This window comes from Chionomys nivalis, chromosome 1 (assembly GCF_950005125.1).
Source record: "Chionomys nivalis chromosome 1, mChiNiv1.1, whole genome shotgun sequence".
Lineage (NCBI taxonomy): Eukaryota > Metazoa > Chordata > Mammalia > Rodentia > Cricetidae > Chionomys > Chionomys nivalis.
Window position 1 is genome coordinate 138,066,478 of NC_080086.1, and position 9,651 is coordinate 138,076,128.

At 51.0% G+C, this 9,651-nt stretch overlaps 1 protein-coding gene across 6 annotated transcripts in view; it reads left to right on the forward strand.

Annotated features, from left to right (window-relative positions):
- Adcy3 (adenylate cyclase 3) overlaps window positions 1-9,423 on the forward strand; it is a 77,144-nt gene extending 67,721 nt beyond the window's left edge. For 5 of the 6 annotated variants that reach the window (XM_057767872.1, XM_057767847.1, XM_057767838.1 and 2 more), the window contains exons 13-22: window positions 310-426; window positions 2,029-2,288; window positions 2,557-2,622; window positions 4,326-4,410; window positions 5,069-5,227; window positions 6,086-6,232; window positions 6,676-6,795; window positions 7,371-7,494; window positions 7,935-8,059; window positions 8,481-9,423. In XM_057767872.1, the coding sequence (XP_057623855.1) occupies window positions 310-426; window positions 2,029-2,288; window positions 2,557-2,622; window positions 4,326-4,410; window positions 5,069-5,227; window positions 6,086-6,232; window positions 6,676-6,795; window positions 7,371-7,494; window positions 7,935-8,059; window positions 8,481-8,663 (1,386 nt within the window). In that variant the 3' untranslated portion in view covers window positions 8,664-9,423. The remainder of the gene's footprint in view (window positions 1-309; window positions 427-2,028; window positions 2,289-2,556; window positions 2,623-4,325; window positions 4,411-5,068; window positions 5,228-6,085; window positions 6,233-6,675; window positions 6,796-7,370; window positions 7,495-7,934; window positions 8,060-8,480) is intronic. The other variant, XM_057767883.1, reaches the window with a different exon arrangement.
- The last annotated feature ends 228 nt before the right edge of the window (window positions 9,424-9,651 follow it).

The window sequence follows — 9,651 nt, forward strand, 5'->3', positions numbered from 1 at the left end:
GTATCCTGGGGAATTAGGTATACTGACCAAGAAAAGGAAGAGGGAGGGCTAGCCCTGCATGCTGTCCCCTGCCCTGGCCTTGCCTCGGGTGCAGCCCACACATTCTGCTAGCCAGGAGCTATGACCTGGAAGCCTAGGGCTGTACAGATAACTCGGGATTTGCACAATTCAACTCTCTCCCTCAGTTTTGAGGACTCACAAGCAAAGCATGGCCTTTTGGGTTTCTGGGACCAGAGCAGGGAAGCAGCCAGTTGTGTCTTCAGGGCATGCGGGTGGAGGCTCAAGCCCTTGAAATCCCATTTCTTCTAGGCGTTTCCTAAGAAGCTTGTGGCCTTCTCATCTTGGATTGACCGGACTCGCTGGGCCAGGAACACCTGGGCCATGTTAGCCATCTTCATTCTGGTTATGGCCAATGTTGTTGACATGGTGAGCTTTTGCACTTTGTGGAGGGGGCACTAAAAACGGGGTGGGGGCTGCATACTACTGGCAGCATATATTCAGGTGGACGAACCCGACCCTGAACACTCCAGCCAGGCGGAGAGGGTCTTCAAGACAACTTCCGAGACTAACCTAGGTCCTTGTAGTACCCCCCACCCACAGTCCAGCGTTCCCAGTCCTTGGCTTGGCACATCGCTGTCTGCAGTTTCACACAAAGGAATTAAAGTTCAGAGAGGTTTGCTCATTTGTTTTAGGTCACACAGTCATTAACAAAGTCAAAAATTGAAGCAGTTCTAGAGGCTAGGAGATGGCTCAGTTGGTAAATTGCTTGGGACCTGAGCTTCATCCCCAGAATGCACGTGAAAAAAGCCAGGCATGGTGTGTGCTTCTAGTCCCAGTGATGGGGAGGCGAAGACAGGGATCTCTGGGGTTCACTGGCTAGCTTAGTTCTTGAGTTGTCCTGGGCCTGCGGGAGACTCTGTGTGGATGGCACCTGAGGAACAACAGGAGATTATTCTGGCTTCTAGAAACACATGCATCTTGGGTATGTACACTGCCCCCCCCCCAAGGCCTCAGATGTCTTCCTCCATCACAGGGATTAAGGGGTCCAATAAGAGCATTCCTAGGGTGTGTCCCTTGAAGTGTAGCCAGTGTTAGGTACCCACTGGGTTGATGGTGTGAGTCGTTTCATCACATAGACCTCTTATATTCCCAGAGGTGGCTGTGCAGGAACACAGACTCACAGAGCCCACAGAGCTTTGGGGAGACAAGATCATCTTCTGTTCTCCTCAGTTCATGGAGAGCTAGGGTCCCGTGAGAGGGAAGCCAGATGCCTTGTAAGGGAAGGGGGCAGGTACTGTCACTATTGTCACTGTTCACAGTTGTCATGGGTTGTTCAAGCTGGGTAATACTGTATGTACTCTTGGAAATCCTTCTCAAGAATATTGTTACTTAACAACTTAAGCACAGGAGTAAAAATGGCCTAGAAACTTCCTCTGGAAGTAACAGAAGTGAAAAGCTGTGGGTCTGCAACTGAACCCCTACCTGGTCGGGACAGCAAGTCTCTGGGTGGCATGATGTCCACCATGCAGGATCAAGTCCCTGATCCCTCTTATCAGGAGACACGTGACGTAGACACCCAAGTCTGGGGTCCTTACCCAAAGCCGTGGAGCTGCAGGTCACACCAAGGTGCTTAGCTGGCATATGGGCACATTTTCCGTAGACTATGGTGGACCAGTAGGGTAGAGTGAACAGGCTCCAGAAGGTAGGGACAATTTGAAGGTAGAATAGTTGTCACCAGAGAGCTCTGACTGGCCGTATAACCTCTCTTGTGGCGGACCTGACGGGGAAAGTATGCTGGGTCAGGAGCCTGGGGTCTTCTTTCACCATGTGCTAATTGTCCAAGGGATTTCTGGACAGTAGGGGCGGAGCTAACAATATATAGTGAGGTTTTCTGAACATCAGATGAGAGCACGGTATGGCTTTCCATAGCAGTCGCTAACATGTATACGCTGACTCCCTGGCAGACGTCCCCTCTCCCGAGGACCCTCTGACCTGCCACTGATGTCTCTCTCCCATCCTGGCCTCCAGCTTAGCTGTCTCCAGTACTACATGGGACCTTACAACGTGACCACCGGGATGGAGCTGGATGGTGGCTGCATGGAGAACCCCAAGTACTACAACTACGTTGCTGTGCTGTCCCTCATCGCCACCATCATGCTGGTGCAGGTCAGCCACATGGTGAAGCTGACGCTCATGCTGCTCGCCACAGGCGCCGTGACCGCCATCAACCTGTATGCCTGGTGTCCGGTCTTCGATGGATACGACCGCAAGCGCTTTCAGGAACGGGAGTAAGATGAAGCCTGAGGGAGGGTGTGCGTGGTCCCCTTCCTCTCACACTCCCCCAGGCCCCGCCCGTGTCAAGGTCTTGTGCCTGTGCTGAGGTGGCTTTCTACCTCAGGTTCCTCAGAGAAGCGAACGGGTAATAGGATCCGAGGCTTCACACAGACACACACTGGTCGTGGGGTGGTGGGCCTTTCCATCTCCGGGAGTAAATGTCCGGAGTATCAGTTTCCCGCATCCAGATGGGGCTTGAATGTGCTTTTACCTGCCCAACAGCTCTCCTGTGGTGGCCTTGGAGAAGATGCAGGTATTGTCCGCCCCTGGGCTCAATGGCACGGACAGGTAAGAGTCACTGCATTTCCTCAGTCGGCATTCCTAACTGCCCTTCTAGACGGTAACTCTAACAGGGCGGTACTCCAGCGCCACACTCTTCCACAGGCACATGGTCTCAGTACAGTTAGAAACTGCTGGACAGAGGCTGTGTCCAGTGTGGACCCGGCCAGCCGTTAAGTGGATGGCCGCTGGCAGGGAAATGAGGAAAGAGAGCTAAGGCGCAATTAAGACCTGGGTTCCTACCTGCAGCAATGGCACTCCCCTGTGGGGTGAGGGGCAGATCAGTTTTCCTGAGTCTCTCTTACCTTCTGAGAACATCAATATTCTCTCAGATGCATCTTAAAGTTTTAGACTTTTATGGTTCAGTGATTTTTTTTTCAGAGATTTTTTTAAAGGTTTATTATGTATACAGTGTTCTGCCAGAAGAGGGCGCCAGATCCCACTATACATGGTTGTGAGCCACCATGTGGTTGCTGGGCATTGAACTCAGGACCTCTGGAGGAGCAGCCAGTGCTCTTAGCTACTGAGCCATCTCCACAGCCCCAGAGATTTATTTTTTTAAAGACAGTCGTCATGGAGGATGAGTAGGAGAGCCCTTCATTAAGTAAGCCTAAATGGCTGGGTGATGGTGGCACACGCTTGAAATCACAGCCCTTGGGAGGCAGAGGCAGGTGGTCGCTGTGAATTTGAGGCCAGCCTGGTCTATAGTGAGCTCTAGGACAATCAGGGTTACAGAAAAACCCTTTCTTGGTGGGATGGAGGTGTCTAAATGGACACCAATGAAGAGCATCTAGATAAGCAGCAAAAAAGCAAAACATCAAAAAAACAAAAACAAAAACAAAAACAAAAAAACCAAAGGCAAAAAAAAAAAGCAAATTAAAGTTATAAAAAACTGTCACTATATACTCTTGCCAATTTGGCCAACTTTTCAAACTCAATATGTTATTAAGATCAATGTGAACTCATATACTCTTTGGTAATGTTCTAACCATTTAGAAAACAGCTTGGATTTGGTTGAGAATAGACCTATGGGATTGGAGATGCAGCTCAGTTTGTAAAATACTCACTTAGCATGGACAAAGCTTTGGCTTCTGCATAAACTGGAAGTGGTGGTAATCCTAAGTAGAGGCAGGACGTCAGGAGTTCAAGGCCAGCCTAGGACACTGTCTCAAACAGAACCACCTGAAACCTATGGCCCAGAAAGCCCACTTCTACATACATCTTAGAAAAACTGCGTGTGTAGTATGTATATATACATATAGCGTGTATATGTGTATACGTGCAAGAATGTCCCAAATGACACTGGCACTCACAGATAAAAGTGTCTTTTCGTATAACAGCTGTATACAGTGATGGGAGTTAACTATAACTCCACACAGAACTATGGTCAAAGTTGGAAAAACACTGCAGAGACTGTGCCCTGGTCCCATTGTTCTGTGTATTGTCTTTCCTTTCTCCCAAACACTACACAGTAGTAGCTGCTCCTTGGATGTGTCAGGTGCGTGGCGGTCCCACAGCATACAAGGGGCGGCCTAATGGGAATGGCCTGTGGCCAGGGAAGCTGGGCTATGGCTGATTAGTCCAATAGCCTGATCATGTCCTGGACTATGAGAGGAACTGAGGTGGTGGGGGGGGCGTCCGATGGCCACAGCGACAGCATAGGCCTGCTGGAAGGTGGCAAAGGCACTCATCACGTGTTCCTGTCTGTCCAGCAGGCCACCCCTGGTGCCTTCCAAGTACTCAATGACTGTGATGATGTTCGTCATGATGCTGAGCTTTTACTACTTCTCCCGCCACGTGAGTGCCACACACCCTCTCCTCCTGTGTGCAAGGCCTCCCACCACGCTGTCCCAGGACTCGGAAGCAGTTTCTTCCCCTATCACACACGGCACAAGGGAAGCCCTAGCTCTGTGGTGCACTGCTTTCTTCTTCCTCTCCTCCGGGATGGAGAGATGTTCCTTAGGCAGGTCTCAGGGCCTCTACACTCACCCTGGCATGATGCACTAACCTCAGGGTCAGAAGAAAAAGGGAAAGGAGCTAAGGAAGTTTTTGTTTAGTAAAGATGAAGTGTCCATACAAGGACAGGTAGCTTGGATGCCCCCCGGTGGTTTACTAGGAAAGTGCAGAATCCCTAAGCCACTTCATAAATGGAGCAGATAGAGATGGGAATGCCACGTGGTTCTGGGAGAGCCCTCTCTGCCCCTCCTTAACTGCAACTAGGTTAGTCTCAGGAGAACCCTACATACACGAAAGGCCTCTTGGATCTCTGCTGTACCAAGAGGCCCAGGTCCTCACTGCAGCTGCGGGATGCCATGTTGATTCGGTGACTCCTCCCTGCTCTTTTGCCATTTAGCTACCCTCCTTCCCGTTTTACCACACACAACATTCAAACCCGTTGTAAATTTCCACTGGACGGCTGGCTTTAGAGCACACCTCACCTGACCTCTGCCTGCAGGTGGAAAAACTGGCACGAACACTGTTCTTGTGGAAGATTGAGGTCCATGACCAGAAAGAACGGGTCTACGAGATGCGACGTTGGAATGAGGCCTTGGTCACCAACATGCTGCCTGAGCACGTGGCCCGCCATTTCCTGGGGTCCAAGAAGAGAGACGAGGTTAGAGGGTGTCCCATTGAGCCCGTTCTTTCTGCGCGCATGGATCCCGATCCTTGAGAAGTGGGGCTGGAGTCCAGCCGGGGCTAGGCCTAACCAGACTTTCCCAGGGTCTCGTCTAAAGGGCTCTGCTGCTATGCCGCATCTCTGGGACCCCATTTCAGAACTGGTGTGCCCCTTCGTCAAGACCACAAACCAAGGCAGCTGACCCTCCACAGACCCTCCAGGAGGGTTCTGTTACCGGGATGGAGAAAAGCAAGGCTTCACCTTATCTTCCACTTGCAGGGAAGTCAGGGCAGGAACCCGGAGGCAGGCACTGATGCAAAGGCCATGGAGGAGTGCTCCTATCTTAACTCAGCCTGCTTTCTTATAGCACCCAAGACAACCTCCCCGGGGGTGGCAGTCCACAGTGAGCTGAGCTGTCAGTCTGGGAAGAGGCATTTTTTTCAGTTGAGGTTCCTATTTCCCAAATGACTCCAGTTGATATCAAACTAGCTAGCACACTGGGCTGTCACAAGGGCTAGGAAATCTTTTTGTTAATTACTCAAAGTTCGTCATATGTGAGGATGACAGACAGGTTTCCCGTATGTTGTCCTATTTAAGGCAGCCATCTCTCGCATGATTGCACCCTGCCTTTATTTGTTGTGTGTGTGGTATGTATGCATGTGTTCAGATGGAGGCCTCTACAGTGGCTGTTTTCCTTTATTGCTTTGCCCCCTAAATATGGATGGACGGTCTCTTGCTGAACCTAGGCCACTGTATTCTGATCTGCCAGCCTGCCTCTAACTCCGGCACACCGACTCTGGTTCTCACAATTGTGCAGCAAACGCTTTGCCCTAGCCTGGCCCTGCCTCTTTTTAGGAGCTGTACAGCCAGTCTTACGACGAGATTGGAGTCATGTTTGCCTCCCTGCCCAACTTTGCGGACTTCTACACTGAGGAGAGCATCAATAATGGTGGGATCGAGTGTCTACGCTTCCTCAATGAGATCATCTCTGATTTTGACTCTGTGAGTGTCCTGTCATAGAGCTAGCACCTTTTATCACAGCCCAAGACCTTCTGCACAAGTCAAAGAAGCAAGCAAGGCTGGCTTCATTTCCCATAGGAGACTTTTATAGTAACTGAACCTCTGTAGCCATCCAGTACTGATGAGTCTGAGGGGTGAGGCAGGATCCTGGGACAGCCCTGGCAAGTGCACGGGATTGACTTCCATTCCTCCTACCTGCAAACCCTTCACATTGACTGGACACTTCTTAGGTGCTCCACCACCTAAGGAGACTGTCCACTGACACTAAGACATGGAAATTGAGGCTGAGGGTGGTGTGCCAAGGTAGCATGGAATGACTAAAGCCGGTATAGGAAAGTGTCTTTTAGATGTGTTGTTGATCCTTGTAAAACAGACGAATTCGATCGTGAACTCACTCTTCCTTTGACTCTTAATTCTGTCCTCAGCTCCTGGACAACCCCAAATTCCGGGTCATCACCAAGATCAAAACCATTGGCAGCACCTATATGGCAGCTTCTGGAGTCACCCCAGATGTCAACACCAATGGCTTTACGAGCTCCAGCAAGGTAGAGATGGCAGCAGTGTCTGGGCCAGGCAGCCAGCCTCAGCCCGTGGGAAATGGGAATCAGGTGCAAAGGGCTCATTCCCACAATGCCCCATACTGTTTAAGAACTGTCAGTTCTGGGGCAGTGGATGCCTAGGGGAGCTCTGGAAACTCAGCCGCTGTGACTGTAGACCCGTGGAGCCTGCTGTGACTTCTAGCCCAGAAAAGGAACTATGGGATTCTTGGGGCCGAGCACTGCTCTTAAATCACCATCTAGTTTTCCTTTCCATCTCCACTTTCTGAGTTATGTAATGCAAGCTGAAGGTAGCTCATCACGTGCTTATGATCCTGAGGAACCAAGGCAAGCCCAAACTCAAACCGTAACCTTGTTACAGTCACACAGACACAGGAAGCGACAGAGAGACAGGGCCTCAGTCTTTGCCTTACACAGACATATGGACTCCACAGTAGTGACGTGCTGGCCCTAAAGACATTGCTAACTCTTTTTGGAGAGGAACAAAAGCCTGCTCCCTTACATCCATCCTGTAACAGCTCTGCCTAGCTGCTCACTAACAGTTTTATCACTTTTCCACACAGGAGGAGAAGTCAGACAAGGAGCGCTGGCAGCACCTGGCTGACCTGGCTGACTTTGCGTTAGCCATGAAGGACACGCTCACAAACATCAATAACCAGTCATTCAACAACTTCATGTTGCGCATAGGTAAGGGCACTGGCAGCGCTGGGGCACTCAGCAGACCAGACTTAAAAGGTGACGGCAGGCTGGTGGGGAAATCACACTAACAGAACTAGAGGGGACCCAATGACCTTTAGTCCTGTTCTCTTTGAGGAACAGTCAAGCTAGACCCATGGCTAAGGTTTGAAGCCCAGCCTCCCTTCAGAGTCAGGCATTGTAATACAGCAGTGTGAGGAGCGGCTCAATTGCTTCTGTGAGTCTGCACAAGTTGGAAATATAAGATAGGTCAGCAGGACTTTTCGCAAGGGCTTTCGCTTTAGAAAGGCAACTTTCAATAAGGAATATTGGTGCTATATGGTCAGGAGCCCTGTGGGGGTCAGGTGATCATCTCTGAAAGAGAAATGGGTAGCTTCTGTGAGGCTAATGCAAGCGTGGCTTGTGGCCATGCTCCCCTCTCTCTGCTCCAGGCATGAACAAAGGCGGGGTTCTGGCTGGAGTCATCGGAGCCCGGAAACCACACTATGACATCTGGGGCAATACCGTCAATGTAGCCAGCAGAATGGAATCCACAGGGGTCATGGGCAACATCCAGGTATGTCTGGCACCAGAATGAGCATGTGTTGAATGCAGGGCGTACAACTATAGGAGAAGTCTGTGTGCTTTGCTGTACATCACTGGCCCTGGCCTGTGGGCTGCAGGGCCACGCCTCTAGAGCCTTAACAGAAGGGGAGAAGGCTTTGGTCCATTGCAGCATTTAAGACTAGGAGTTGTGCGTGAACAAGAGCTTGCCCTTTGGTACAAAGTCCACGTGCAACTGAAGCTTGTGACCTAAAATGGTCGTCTGACACCTGCATGCCCACGGTTCTTGCTCCATGTGGGTTGGGGCAGAGTACTGGACACTGTCTATCTGCACAGTACTGAAGCAGCAGCACCTTCTGGGCCGTCAGTCCTAACCACTACACCCACTAGTCTTGTCTTCCTCTTCTCTAACCTTGTCTGTTCTCCACGTGCAGGTGGTAGAAGAAACGCAGGTCATCCTTCGCGAGTATGGCTTCCGCTTTGTGAGGCGAGGCCCCATCTTTGTGAAGGGCAAAGGGGAGCTCCTGACCTTTTTCCTGAAGGGGAAGGACAGGCCAGCCACCTTCCCCAACGGCTCCTCTGTTACACTGCCCCACCAAGTGGTGGACAATTCCTGATGGCCTCTGGCCCCCATAATGGTCCACATGGGAAGGGAGGTGGTTTTGGGAAAGGGCCACTGACCAAGTCCTGGTGTTCCCGAGTTGTCGACGTGCACATTCCCATAGACCTTAGGTTCAGATTTCCTCTAGCCTTCCTGTGTGGACGTGAGTGCTGAGGGCGGCCATCTCTAGCCTCAGTGTGCCTGTAGCTTCCCCAGTGTAGGGGTCTTAGGCATAGCACTGGGACAGCCTTTCTGGGCCTTTGTCCCAGCTCAGTCCTCATCCCTAGAGAGGCCATGGCCACTGTGAGTAGGATGGCGGTGGAGGTGGAGAAAGCTGCCTGTGCTGCAGGCTCTGCTGAAGGGGAGGGCTCAGCGCAGAGACAGCTCCCCACCTGGCTGCAGTCTGGAGCAGCGCTTGTCATTGGATGAGGAGCGCTCCACTGGCGGACGGGCGGGCTGCCTCCTCCTGTGCAGTTAGGTCAGTGGCCCTTACCCCATGTTCCTGATAATCTTGAAAGGTTCTTCCGGAACCCTGTGTCACCTTAGTCACGGGAGCAGAAAGTGCAATATTTCCTTTCACCTGGGAGGGGGAGGGGTTATTTCTGAAAGAAAAAATATATAAACAGATTGTCTACATTTATATTTTTAACCTGTTTAAAAACAACCTTCCAATATTGCCTTGTCTTCTGAGCTCTTGCTACGGCCGCCTTTGCTACTGCTTCAACAGAGTCTGCAGGTGTTGGTAAAGGACAGGACTGTTTTATTAAAAGCTTTACTCAACTTGATGGTACTGTTGTGGCCATTCTGTTACCGCGACATCTCATCCCCCACCATGTACCTAGAGGGCAAAAACTGGACAGAGCCTTTCATTCTAAGCCTCTGTAGGGTGACCCAATGCTGGCTTGCATTCTGTATTCTTCCTGGAGTTTGCTGGAGCTCCCACACGACAGATTTCTAGGAAGCAGCTATAAAGTATAAAGGTCTTACCTGGGACCAGCAGAGGA